At 45.2% G+C, this 14,496-nt stretch overlaps 1 protein-coding gene across 1 annotated transcript; it reads right to left on the bottom strand.

The window, feature by feature from the left end:
• Positions 1–1,005: 1,005 nt before the first annotated feature.
• Positions 1,006–13,566, bottom strand: LOC141288118 (N(4)-(beta-N-acetylglucosaminyl)-L-asparaginase-like). Its single transcript, XM_073820224.1, has 7 exons — positions 13,389–13,566; positions 13,156–13,309; positions 4,910–5,022; positions 4,307–4,419; positions 3,467–3,578; positions 1,309–1,384; positions 1,006–1,117 (listed from the first exon to the last, which is right to left on the bottom strand). Exons 1-7 carry the CDS (start codon positions 13,489–13,491, stop codon positions 1,006–1,008), a joined length of 783 nt encoding a protein of 260 aa, XP_073676325.1. The 5' UTR covers positions 13,492–13,566.
• Positions 13,567–14,496: the final 930 nt, after the last annotated feature.

Here is a 14,496-nt window from a genome sequence, read left to right as displayed (position 1 = left end):
TATTTATCAAGGCAGTACATGCAGATGTAGTCAAAAGTTTACATACACCTTGCAGAATCTGCAAAATGTTAATTATTTTTCCAAAATAAGAGAGATCACACAAAATGCATGTTCTTTTTTTTTATTTACTACTGACCTGAATAAAAGCTGACAATGAAGCTGACTTTGACTTTGAATAAAATATTTCACATAAAAGATTTTAACATATAGCCCACAAGAGAAAATATAAAATTTCGCACAATTAAAAAAAAAAAAAAACCCATTTAAAAGTTTATATAAACTTGATTCTTAATACTGTGTTGTTACCTGAATGATCCACAGCTGTGTGTTTTTTGTTTAGTGATAGTTGTTCATGAGTCCCTTGTTTATTACAGAAGATTCAAAGTCTCATTGATGCTTCAGAAGGATCAGGGTAAATTTAACTTATTTTGTCTTCTGGGAAACATGCAAGCATCTAGTGTAGCTTCTGAAGGGCAGTACTAAGTGAAAAAAATATGATATTTAGGCAAAATAAGAAAAATGTAAAAATCTTCATTCTGTTCAAAAGTCTTCACTCCCTGGCTCTTAATGTATCGTGTTTCATCAGTGTGCATTTGAACCTTCTGTAATAGTTGCATATGAGTCCCTCAGTTGTCCTTAGTGTGAAAATCATACAGTCATTGTTGGAAAGGTTTCATAAACACAAAAATGCTGAAAAACCAAAGAATTTGTGGGACCTGAAGGAGTTTTCTGAAGAACAGCAAGCCATTTATCTGTTTCAGGACAAACAGGGAACTCATGAACTACTATCACAAAAAAAAAAGAACTTTTGAACGAACAATTATTTTCTTCTGTGAACTATATGCAAACGTCTTTTATGTGAAATATCTTAATCAGGTCAGTATTAAATTAAAAAAATAACATGGGTTTTGTATGATCCCTCTTATTTTGGTAAAATAATTACAATTTCTTCAAGGTATATGTAAACTTTTGACTTCAACTGTATAAAGCGATCTCTCAAGGTAATTACCTAGGCAGGAAACGCATCATGATGTCTCCATCGCCTGTGGCGGCAGCTCCCCCCGCTGTGCTGTCGGCATAAGCCCCGGCTCCAGCAACTGGCGAATCACCTACACGTCTGCAGATCAGCATGAGTTTACTTTACTAAACCTCTATTGACAGGACCGGAAACCCATTTCTGTCAGTAAAGCTAAATCTCACTGAACAAGGTTCTTGAGGTTCTGTGTTTCTTCTAGTTTTACACACTCATGCATTCTGGCTTCAACAGGACAGTTGAGACATACTATACTGACAGGCTGTCATACTCACCCTGGTATCTTATGTGTTGCTCCATTAGTGGACGTTGCAGCAGCCACCTGTCCGTTCTTACCAATCGCAACCATTCCTAATGAGAATTTACGGTAAGAATGTAACTCGAAGATCATGTGCATTAATGAATCGAATCAAGCAATGATTTTCAAACATGTCCTCAAGGCATTCGGCCCATTTATCATGCTTCCTTTTCATGATGCAAATGAAAACTAATGAGTTTGGTACTCTTGAGGACAAGTCCATGGTTGCAAATACTTTTGCACTTAATTTTTTTATTTTTCTGTCTAAAGACTAGTGCTGTCAAACTAAGCAATTAATTTTTCCAGCTTAATGGCGTTTAAAAGTATTTAACGCAGGGGCGGGGCTATGATTTGGCCACCCTACTTAAAACTGCTGCCTCTGTCTTTTGTTTCTTGACAAGAAGTCTGTTTATTCAGTCGCAGAACGTCTTTATGACCACATCTAATGAGAGACTTTTCAGACGCGCACTTAGTGCCAGACGCTAGTCAAATAAGCATGGGAAAGGTACACGTGAAGAGCAAGCGTCAGTAGAACAACAGTGAACTGTGGTCAGATGAGATGTTGTCAGGCCATATGTCAGTAGAAATAATTTACCTGTCCTTTCAGCTGTTATACTGTACACACGTTTCAATTGCACACACAAATGCGTTGGCTTGCACTGTAGCCTGTATCATTTCATATTAAAGCACAAAATGAGCACAAGTATGCGTGTCTGATCCACATCACGTTCAGCAGCGGCAGCTCTTAAAGTAATAGCAGCCAAATAACCTAATAACCCAGCTGCTGTGTTATTGATCTATTAATCAAAGAACAAAAGAAAAAAAGTGAATCAATAACTGTTGTAGCTTTAAGGATTCACCTATATCTAATTTAGTATTTAGTGTTTGATAACTTAATCAATTTCTGTATATTTCCTACTTGCTGAAGGGCACAGGTAAAAAGGTGTTTTGCGAAAGTATTCATATACATTTTTTTTTTGTTGCTGCCCTATGTTAAACTGCTTTAAATTATTGAAAACAGGTTTTAACATCTTTGCAAATTTATTAAAAATGAAAAACTTAAATGATTCCATTGCATAAGTATTCATTGCATACATATCTGGGACAGTTTAAATTTAGCTCAGGAGCATTCATATTGCTTGTAAATGTTATTAAACTTTGAGTCGAGTTAATCTGTGGCAAATTCAACTGAATTTATTAATAATTAATAAAATGTCTAACAGCTGAAAATGCATATCAAAGCAAAAACCAAGCCCTGAAGTCAAAAAACCGCCTGTAGAGCTCAGAAACAGGACTGCATCAAGCCACAGATCTGGGGAAGAGTTCAGAAAAAATTCTACTGCATTGAAGGTTCGCAGAAGCATGTAGTCTTTCTGGAGAAACCTGGAGATGTGCATCTGCCCCCATTCAAGCTGACAGAGCTTGAGAGGTGAAGAGGTTAGGAGAAGAATGTCAGATAATTGATAAATTACAAGCTTTGTATGAGCTTGTACAAATGTACAAAGCTTTTCGCACCATACCCAAAAAGACTTGAGGCTGTAAAGGTGCTTCAGCTAAGTACTGATTTAGGGGTATGAATACTCATGCAATGTACTTATTTCAGTTTTTTTTTTTTTTTTTTAATAAATTTAAGTAGTGACAATTCTGTTTTTGCTTTGTCATAATGGTGTATGGAGTGTAGACTGATGTGGAAAAAAATAATTTAAAGCAGTTTAACAAAAGACCAACATAAAACAAAAAAGAGGGGTATGAATACTTTTGCAAAACACTATGTGAAGATTGTTTTAAGTTCACAGAAACTGAAGTTATTTTTTAAAGTCTAATAAAAGTTATAATTGATAGCTCTCAATTATACTGTAATGTTGAATGGCTATAGTCAGTGGTTAAATTTTAGGAAAAAAACAATTTCCTACAGACATATCTTTGTTGTTTCTACATAATTTGAAGATTGAAAGTAAAATTATTGCAATATAAAGTTATATTTAAAAACGAATGTTTTTATGTGGGATTAATTTGAGAAAACAATGTGTGATGAATTTTTTCACTGTTTAGTTAATTGTTTGACAGCACTGATCATTTTTTGTGTCATTTCAAAAAAATGTCGTGACTTGCAATAAATAAGAATCAACAGTTACCTATTGTGTCGTGAGAACTGGGGTCAAAATTTCCCTTTGGATGTTTTGGCCTCCGCAGCTTAGCTTCGGGCTTGTATGGCCCACATGATGTGGAAGGGTCTGGAAAAACATTCTGCAAAATAAAAAGACAAAATAAATAAACAAGTGATTATACTTTCAATTACGCTTTGATCTGCCATACAGAACAAAGTTGTTTTTTTATGACTTTAAAGCTTAAAATTGGAATTACATAGCAAGGCTATCTATTTTTTATGTTGCTCTTTGTTTTGCTTTATCCACCTTAAAGTTTTCTGGGGAAAGACTGATTTTTGAAGTTTTGATTAACTTGGCCAACAATCCTTACAGTTTAATCTTAGTATGGAAACAAAAAACAAAATAAATAATGTATTCAGAGCATTGTTTCAGATATTTCCATAGGGCTTTGATTGTGCCAATAGCAGAATGTTGGTATCAACCATTGTATTCTTCATAAATCTCACTATGCATTATTCATTGTTTCACTGTGCATATTTTCTTGTCAGTGATTACACTGATATCCTTCCAAAACTTCTTAGCAAAGTCTGCACGAATTGAGGTAAACACGACTGTCGGCTTCTCACTGTACACTTTATAAGATTCGTAATGCACAAAGAATTTTGATTCTAACGTAACACTGACACTTTATTTTATTTATTTATATTTTAAAAAATCTTTCAAAGGCGTTTGGTACATTTGAAGTATATAGAAACGGTTTATCTGCCACAGATCATCTTCTAAACCCATGTTTGAAGTTGCCAGAGGTGCTTAGGAACTTAAAAGGTAAACCCTGGACACCAAGGTTCCTGGTTTTTGGGGACTTACCTTTCTATAGTTGGGTTGACAATTCTGCTGCAACCACTGGGAGAAAATAGCTATTGATTTGTTAGTTGACAAGTCCTCAGACATGAAGCCCATGTTTTGAGCAAAGATTGTGGCTGCATGAAGACAGAAAAAAAAAGTGTTTTTCTTAATTTCTACTAAACTTCATATAGCAAGGGAGATTTGAACAAACGGAATCATATAGTAGAGCTGATTTGAAATAACATTAGATACAGAAAAAAATGGAGTAGCGGGAGAATAGCTTTTTTATTGAAATGTAGATGTTAAGCAGCCATGCATAGAAAAAGAATGCTGTTTTATTACTCTATAATTCCTTTTAATTAAGAGAGCAGATGGAATTGAAAGAACAGTACAGCATTATAAATGGAATTACAGAATGTAAAGTGTGTATACTTTAAGCTGAAATAAAATCTGTTCAGAGAAATAAATAGTTGAAGAGGCCTTTTTATATTTCAAATCACTCCATCTGTGATCATTTTTCTCTAATCTGTACTGTAAGCAACAACCGAACCTCTTGACCACTGAGTTGCAGCCACGTGATTGGTTGATTAGACATGAAGTGACCATTAAGTGTACAATTCCTACCTGATTCGCCCACTATAAAGGTGTGCTCTGTGTATTCCATCACCGCTCGGGCAACACCCACAGCATTTTTGACCCTGTGTAGATCTGCCACTGCCCCTACTTCCATTGTGTCTCTAACAGGAACGCAAGCAAAAACACAGCTGATATTTAGCATGTTGGTTTTATAGGGAACAGATAAGTCTTTTATAATATGAGATGGAAAAATATGGAGGAATAAATAAAATGTGCCTCATTTAATTTTGAGGCTTTTGCCCTTCCTTGACCTTAAATAGAATTATCACTCAAATCAATTATCTATTGTTATAAAGCCTTATGTTAGGCCTTACTACTGTAAACAAGAAATCACTTAGTTAATATTCTAAATAATATCTGCACAAGGTTTTTGTCCACAGTAAAACTTTATATGATTCTCATTTATTTTTTGCAGCCACAATATTTTAGGTATTCTTCAACACAGATGTAAGCCTATGGGTGTGACTTGAGTGAGTTCATTAGTCTCTATAGGGAAATAACAAGAAGAATAACAATGTGCAGTAAACAGTAAAACTGTTTGCACTACAAACCAGTGTGTTCATAATAACAGGTTAAAATAATATGATAAGACACTCTTACGGGAAAGATAAGGTGGATAGACTAGAAGCCAAACTGTATAATCAGTTGCAGATTCTGGCATGATATTTTCAATATATAGTTACAGTGACATAATGGGCATTGTTATTTTAGCATCACTGAGATTTGAATGCAGTTTTTGTAGAATTATCAATTCTGAAAATTTTGAGTTTTATTGAGGGGAAACTCTTAGTTAATAGTGAATATGTGCTCTCTAAAGTCTTACTGTCTTTGTTGTTTGTCTATATAGATTATATTATTTTGTTATTTATTTTTTATTTATTTCAGTTTCAGTTATTTTAGTACAACAAGTTAAATTAAATAGTTAAAACCGTTCAAAAGTTCTTTTATGTTTTAGTTTTTATTTCAGTTAACATTATTTTATTTCAAGTAACAAAAATGATGTTTTAGAAAAGTGAAGACACAAAACGTCTAGGTTACGTAGGTAACCCTCGTTCCCTGAAGGAGGGAACGGAGACGTTACATGGGAACTCGCTTTGAGAGACCGATCATCTCTGAGCCTTATATAAAAAAGGCCAATTACAAATTGGCGAGTGGACGTGCGCGCCGGCCACGCCCCCGTACATACGGGTATATAAGATGGCCGCGCGCATCACTCATCAGGTTTTTGCTGAAGAGCCGAATAAGCCGGCGTCAGCGCGACGCCAGGGCCGTGGCAGGGGATGTAACGTCTCCGTTCCCTCCTTCAGGGAACGAGGGTTACCTACGTAACCTAGACGTTCCCCCTCAGTCGAGTCACTCCGACGTTACATGGGAACAGACCCTCTGGAACAGGCCACGGCCCTGACGCCGCGTTACGCACAGACCCACGTGCCAGCAGGCGAACGTGCCGGCAGGCAGATCCGTAACGTAACCTTCCCAACGCCCCGGGGGCCAAAGAAGTGGGCCCCTAGGGATGCCAGAAAACTGAAGCATGGGTTGGGGGGGGCGGGGCACATGAACGGTTCTTACGCATGTGGAAATGAGAAAAATTCAATATATCCATAAGGCTAGGGATATACGAGGGAAACAGCGGATAAGCTGGAATAATAAAGGAAAGCCACGACCTGCGGGGCGAAGGAGACCCAGGCAGGAGCACAGTGAGGGCTACCCCGCATCTAGCCCTGACTGCGGGGCATGGAGGACCCAGGGTTCACCGAAGGGAACCTACTGGAAATGGCGCTCGGATCCGAATGGGAATGGCGCAGCAAGCCAACACCAGCCGCCCTCCCGCTCACCTGATGTCTATGTTAAGACACGGGAGGAGACGGCCTCTACGCGGAGGTTGTAGAACCTGGCGAAGGTATTGGGTGTCGCCCAGCCGGCAGCTCTACAGATGTCCGCTAGAGAGGCGCCGTGCGCTAAAGCATAGGAGGATGCAACACTCCGTGTGGAGTGGGCATGCACACCCAAGGGGCACGGCTGTCCCTGGTACAGATAGGACAGGGAGATGGCCTCTACCACCCAATGGGCCAACCTCTGTTTGGAGACAGCATTCCCTTTCTGCTGACCTCCAAAGCAGACAAAGAGCTGCTCGGTGCGTCTGAAGTGCCGAGTGCGGGCTACGTAGATGCGCAGGGCGCGAACTGGACACAGCAGCGCAGAAGCTGGGTCTGCCTCCTCCATAGGCAGAGCTTGCAGGTTCACCACCTGATCGCGAAAAGGCGTGGTGGGAACCTTGGGCACATAACCGGGCCGGGGTCTCAAGATAACGTGAGAATCGCCGGGCCCGAACTCAAGGCACGAATCGTCGACAGAAAAGGCTTGAAGGTCTCCTACCCTCTTAATGGAAGCCAAAGCTGTCAGGAGCGCTGTCTTAAGGGACAGAAATTTAAGCTCAACTGACTCAAGGGGCTCAAAGGGAGCTCCCCGCAGGCCCTGGAGGGCGACGGAGAGGTCCCAAGAGGGAACGAGGCGCGGTCTGGGAGGGTTAAGTCTCCTTGCGCCTCTGAGGAACCTAACGACCAGCGGGTGCTTCCCTAGGGATGATCCATCCACTGCGTCATGGTGAGCGGCAATAGCGGCCACATAGACTTTGAGAGTTGAAGGGGACAGCCTGCGCTCCAACTTCTCCTGCAGGAAGGAAAGCACGGCTGCAATCGAGCATTTCTGGGGGTCCTCACCTCGGGAGGAACACCAGTCGACGAACAGACCCCACCGCAGTGCGTACGCCTGCCTTGTAGAGGGGGCTCGGGACTGCGTGATTGTGTCTATCACGGCCTGGGGAAGGCCAGCGAGGTCTGACGCGTCCCGTCCAGGAGCCAGACATGCAGGTTCCAGAGGTCGGGACGTGGGTGCCAAATTGTGCCCATCCCCTGAGAAAGCAGGTCCTTCCTCAAGGGGATCTTCCAGGGAGGGGCTGCCGCGAGGGAAATAAGTTCTGGGAACCAGGTCCTGGCAGGCCAGTATGGGGCGACCAGGAGAACCTGCTCCTCGTCCTCCCTGATCTTGCACAGGGTCTGTGCAAGGAGGCTCACTGGGGGAAAGGCGTACTTGGGCCCCGGAGGCCAGCTGTGAGCCAGAGCATCTCTGCCGAGGGAAACCTCGCTGAGGGAGAAGAACTGCTGGCAATGGGAGGTCTCGGGGGAGGCAAACAGATCTATCTGGGCCTCCCCGAAGCGACTCCAAATCAGCTGGACTGACTCGGGGTGGAGTCGCCATTCTCCAGGGAGGGTGGACTGCCGTGAGAGCTGATCGGCTGCACGGTTGAGTTCCCCGGGAATGTGAATGGCACGTAGCGATTTCAGCCACGTTTGACTCCAGAGGAGCAGACGGCGGGCGAGTTGTGACATGCGAGGAGAGCGGAGGCCGCCCTGCCGGTTGATATACGCAACCGTCGCAACACTGTCGGTGCGAACAAGCACGTGCTTCTGACGCAACGTCGATCGAAAGCGACGTAGGGCCAGAAGGACTGCCAACAACTCGAGGCAATTGATATGCCACTGCAGACGAGGTCCTGTCCAGGAGCCCGAAACTGCTTGCCCGTTGCATACAGCACCCCAGCCCGTGGTGGAGGCATCTGTGTAAACCACAACGTGCCTGGAGACCTGCCCCAGGGGCACTCCGGCCCGGAGGAAGGTCAGATCTGACCACGGGCTGAATAGGCGGCGACACTGCGGGGAAACGCCAATCCGGAGTGTGCCACGGTGCCATGCCCGTCTCGGGACTCGGTCGTGTAACCAGTGCTGAAGCGGTCTCATATGAAGCAAGCCCAGCGGCGTGACCGCGGCTGCAGCTGCCATATGCCCCAGGAGCCTCTGAAAAGTTTTGAGAGGGACCGCTGTCTTGTCTTTGAACAACCTCAGACATTTCAGCACCGACTGCGCGCGCTCGTTGGAGAGGCGGGCTGTCATAGCGACCGAATCCAGCTCCACACCGAGAAAAGAGATCCTCTGCACTGGGGAGAGTTTGCTCTTCTCTCGGTTGACCTGAAGGCCCAGACGGCTGAGGTGCCGAAGCACCAGGTCCCTCTGCTCGCACAGGAGATCTCGAGAGTGAGCTATCAAAAGCCAGTCGTCGAGATAATTGAGAATCCGGATGCCCGTCTGCCAAAGAGGGGACAGGGCAGCCTCCGCGACCTTGGTAAAGACGCGGGGAGAGAGGGACAGGCCGAATGGGAGCACCTTGTACTGATACGCTCGACCCTCGAACGCAAACCGAAGAAAGGGCCTGTGGCGAGGTAAGATCGAGACGTGAAAGTAGGCGTCCTTCAGGTCGATGGCTGCAAACCAATCCTGGGGACGGATGCAGGTTAGCATGCGTCTCGTCGTCAGCATCTTGAACGGCAGCCTGAGAAGGGACCGATTCAGGACTCTGAGATCCAGGATGGGTCTTAACCCACCACTCTTTTTGGGCACGATGAAGTAGGGACTGTAAAACCCTGACCTCATCTCGGCTGGAGGGACAGGCTCGATCGCGCCCTTCGCCAGTAGGGCTGCGACCTCCGCGCGCAGGACAGCGGCATGCGTGTCCGAATGGACAGAAGTATAAAGGATGCCTCTGTACTTGGGCGGGCGCCTGGCGAACTGGATCGCATAGCCGAGACGTACCGTCCGAATCAACCACCGCGAGGGGTTGGGAAGCTGACGCCAGGTCCCCAACCGCTCTGCCAGGGGGATCAAGGGAACGTTGACCGTCGTGCCCAGGGTGGGGCAGCCTAAGGGAGGAACGGGAAGGGGACTGCGCCCAGAAGGAAGAACGTCCTGGGGGGGAGTCAGACTGCACGAGGCAGTGCTTACCTTCTTCCCTGGTTCCAGCGCTGGCGATAAACAGCTCCGGATCCGGCCTCGAGAGGGCAACCGTGTGCCGCTCGAAACGGGAAGGCGGGGCTGAAACCCCGGAGGTGAGAAAATTAGCTCTTTTTGTGAAAATTTGGGTACCGCCGACCCGTGGGCCGGCGGCAGCGTCAGGGTGCACAGCAACTCCCGGCCCTCCACCGGGAGCGGCGACGTAGATGTTGTCGTCGCCTGAAGAGCCATCTTCTCCACCTCCGGGTTGCCCGCGTCAGGGACGTTTCGCAGACCTCTTGCGTGTAGACGGTCCCTGAGAGGCGGGCGGCGCACCTCTTCCGCGGCCAGCTCGACGTCGCAACCTGGCCTCGTGTTGTTCGGCGGGGGACGGAGCTGGTTGGGGTTTCTCCTTCTCCTTGGAGGCCGCGGGGGGGCGCCCTCGGCGACGAGCAGGCGGAGGTTGGGCCACCGGCGGCGGGATGGTAGGCTCGCGGCGGGGCAGGATGTGTTTGATGGCCTCCGTCTGCTTCTGGACTGCCGAGAACTGCTGGGCAAAGTCCTCGACAGCGTCGCCGAAGAGGCCACTCTGGGAGATGGGAGCGTCAAGAAAGCGAGCCTTGTCGACGTCTGCCATCTGAGCCAGAGTAAGCCACAGGTGTCGCTCCTGGACCACAGCCGTGGACATCACCCGACCAAGGGAACGCGCCGTGACCTTCGTGGCCCGAAGGGCGAAGTCGGTGGCGGCGCGGAGTTCTTCCAAAACTCCCTGGTCAGGACCACCCTCGTGCAGTTGTTTTAACGCCTGGGCCTGATAGACCTGAAGAATGGCCATGGCGTGCAAGGCGGTAGCGGCCTGTCCAGCGGAGCTGTAAACGCGGCCCGCCAGGGCGGACGTGCGCTCACAAGCCCGGGAAGGGAGGTGCGGGCGATCCCGCCAGGAGGCAGCGCCACGCGGGCACAAGTGCACCGCCACAGCGCGCTCAACCTGGGGGATGGCCGCATACCCCCTGGCCGCTCCGCCATCGAGGGTGGCGAGGGGAGAGGAGCTGGGGCGGGACCGAGATGAATAAGGGGCCCGCCACGATCTAGACAGCTCCTCGTGCACCTCCGGGAAAAATGGAACTGGGGGGGACCGCGGCGGAGCCGCGGGAGCCCTCCCTAAAAACCAATCATCAAGCCTAGAGGAATCGGCCGGAGGTGCTGGAGGCACCTCAAGACCGATCCCCCTGGCGGCCCGGAGGAGCATAGCCGCGAGCTCGGCATCAGCGTCAGACGGAGCGACCACCTCAGGAGGGGGCCGCTCCGCCGAGGCGTCCGCCTCGCCCGCCGACTCTCCCTCTGATGCTGCGATGGACATCTCATCCTCTGCAGGAGCACCGAAGGAGACGCTCAGCCCGCTGGGCGGGGAAGCATACTGCTGCGGAAGCTCGACGGGGTCACGCTGAGTGAGAGAAGACCGCAGGGCTTTCTTAGCCGGCGGTGCATTCTTCACGGTGACTTTTAGGTCCCCCCCGCCCCGCGCCGCGGTGGCCGAAAAGCATTGACGGCTTAGCGACAGACCGCGGGAAGAGGGCGAGGGGAGCCGGCTCGCGAACGAGCGGCGGGACCTCAGCGTGGCCATGGTCATGCACTCGCAGTGCAGGCATGAACCATCCATGATCGCCGCTTCAGCGTGCTCGGGACCCAAACACGTGAGGCAGAGATCATGTCCGTCCGCAGAGGAGAGGAAACTACCGCACCCTGAAGCGCACGGCCGAAAAGGCATTCTGAAAAGAACGTCTGAATCGGCCGTGAGAAATTGACTCTTTTAGCTCCCGGTCTGCCCAGGGAGAAGCCGCGGGGCGGCTGTGCACTCGACGGGGCTTGCTCGCTGGAATGCAGGCGGCTTGTTGCCGTGAAAACGACAGCCCGCGGGAGGATCGCTGGTGCAAAATGAAATTGCTCTTTTAGGCACCAGCGGGGAAGAACTCTGGATGTTGAAGGCTTCTGTGAAGATTTCTTGATTCGAAGCAAACAGCGGCTCATACGAGAGGCTCTGAAAGCAAAGAGCTGATGAGTGATGCGCGCGGCCATCTTATATACCCGTATGTACGGGGGCGTGGCCGGCGCGCACGTCCACTCGCCAATTTGTAATTGGCCTTTTTTATATAAGGCTCAGAGATGATCGGTCTCTCAAAGCGAGTTCCCATGTAACGTCGGAGTGACTCGACTGAGGGGGAAAGTAAGGTTTTAGTTAAACTAAACGGTAACAACCCAAACAGTTATATTTTGGTTTACTTATTTGCGTATACTTAACTTCATATTAGTGAAATTATTGTTCTGCTTAAGTTGTCACATTGTGTGTTTTGTTATTTAAACATTTCTTTTAATAAAAACGCAATATTTAAATTGTGTTAATCTATACTAAATTACATTATTTTGTAGTGCAATACACTAACAGTCAAAGTTTTTGAACACTAAGATTTATTTTTTATTTTTTTATTCTCTGCTCACCAAGCCTGCATTAAATATTTAAACCAAAATACAGCAAAAGCAGTAATATTGTGAAATAGTTTTACTATTTAAAAATAAATACTATTTAAAAATAACTGCTTTGATTTTGAATTTATTTTAAAATGCTACATTTTCAGCATAATTTATTATTATAATTATGATCAAGAATGCTTTAAATTAAATTTATGATAAAGACATTTATAATGTTACAAAAGATTTCTCTTTTAGATAAATGCTGTTCCTCTGAACTGGCTATTCATCAAAGAAACCTAAAAAAATTCTACTTAGCTGTTTTTATCATCATCATAATAATAATAATAATAATAATAATAATACATGTTTTTTGAGCAGCAAATCAGAAAATTGGAATGATTTCTGAAGGATCATGGAGTAATGATAAAAAATCAGCAATTAAATCACCAGAACTGATTACATTTTAAAATTATTCAAATAGAAAAAATCTATTCAAATAGAGTTATTTTAAACAGAAAGAATATTTCAAACTTTTAATGTTTTGCTGTACTTTGGATCAAATAAACGCAGACTTGGTGAGCAGCAGAGACTTAAAAAAACATTAAAAAACTTACTGTTCAAAAACTTTTGACTGGTAATGTATATTAAAGTAGTACAACTGGACTTTTGCTATATTTTGGATTAAAGAAATGCAGGCTGGTGAGCAGTAGAGACTTTTTAAAAAACATTAACAATCTTATCTGTTTAAAAACTTTGGACTGGTAGTGTATATTAACGTAGTACAACTGTACAACCGGACTTTTGACCTGTATAAATGAAATACCTTTACGTAATCATGAATATTATATTGTATTAGTTTTTTGTTTGTTTTTGATAATGATTGAATAACAGTTTTGGGTGAATGACTGGCTAAGCACACTGATACATAGTATGCCTACCTACCCATTCATGATCATCGCGTCCAGGGTCGTCTCTCCGCGCTCATCTGGACTCCCGCCGAACCCGACACTGCCATCACACTGTTCGAGCTCACATTGCGCGCAGCCCTTCTCCACCGCATCCAGAACCGAGCCGCCCTCCTGCAGCGTACTCCAGGCTACAGAGAGAAACCACAGAAGTTTAAAGTAGTCATTCCTCAGAGCTCATACACGGCGCGGTAATGGTTAATGTGTCACCTGCGTTAGCTGCATTCTCAAAATGCCAAGTGTTGATCACTAAGGGCAGCGCAGCTTGATTAAGAGGGAACAAACAAATAATTACAAATACTCTTTGAATCATATTAAAACTCTAAGGACATTTGCTTCAGGGTGTATTATCGTTATCAGAACATCCTAATAATCACGCGCTGTCCCATAAAACTACTTACATCCGTGTTTTGTCACGTGATGGTTATGTTAATGAATATTTAAAGGGACCGCGTAGTCGCAAATACGGTTATGTGAAAACAAATGCGTTTGAATTCGATCTGACTTTTCATTTTTATGTCTTACGGGTTGAGTTTTTTCAAAACGAAAACATGTGAAACCTTTTATTTCCTACCAAGGAGACAACAGTGCTGTTGAAGAGCTTGTTTGAGATGAAGAGACTTGTGTGAAGAATATAGAAAGGTAAATACCACTTGGGAATAGATTGTGTGTGTGTGTGTACCTGGTATTCATCACGTTGTGGGGACCAAATGTCCCCACAAGGATAGGAATACCAGTAGATTTTGACCTTGTGGGGACATTTCTCAGGTCCCCATGAGGAAACAGGCTTAAAAATCATGCACAATGAGTTTTTTTGATGAAGTAAAAGTGTGCACAATCTCCTGTGAGGGCTAGGTTTAGGTGTAGGGTAGGTGTAGGGCCATAGAAAGTACGGTTTGTACAGTATAAAAACCATTACGCCTATGGAATGTCCCCATAAAACATGTAAACCCAACATGTGTGTGTGTGTGTGTGTGTGTGTGTGTGTGTGTGTGTGTGTTTTAATCACATTGTAATTAAACTACCAAAGTAATATTTTAGTATTTTAAATTAAATTCATCATTGCACTCACATCATGGTTTGGTCGGTTACCTGGATGCGCAGCCATATTGAAGATACTCTGATGTAAACAAGAGGATGGATTGCACGGTTAATGTACTGTATACATTGTTCTGCTAATTTATGCTGTCTATACCACGAAAAAAACATGTGGAAGCTGCTAAATCATACAGAGAATGACTTAGTAAGCAGGAAAGGGTGCAATATTTGACTAACTAAAGTTAATAGGTGGTAAAGATACGTACAAGCAGTATTAATT

This window comes from Garra rufa, chromosome 16, assembly GCF_049309525.1.
Source record: "Garra rufa chromosome 16, GarRuf1.0, whole genome shotgun sequence".
Taxonomy (NCBI): domain Eukaryota; kingdom Metazoa; phylum Chordata; class Actinopteri; order Cypriniformes; family Cyprinidae; genus Garra; species Garra rufa.
The sequence above is the reverse complement of the archived record's forward strand: the minus strand, read 5'-3'. Positions and strand labels throughout refer to the sequence as shown.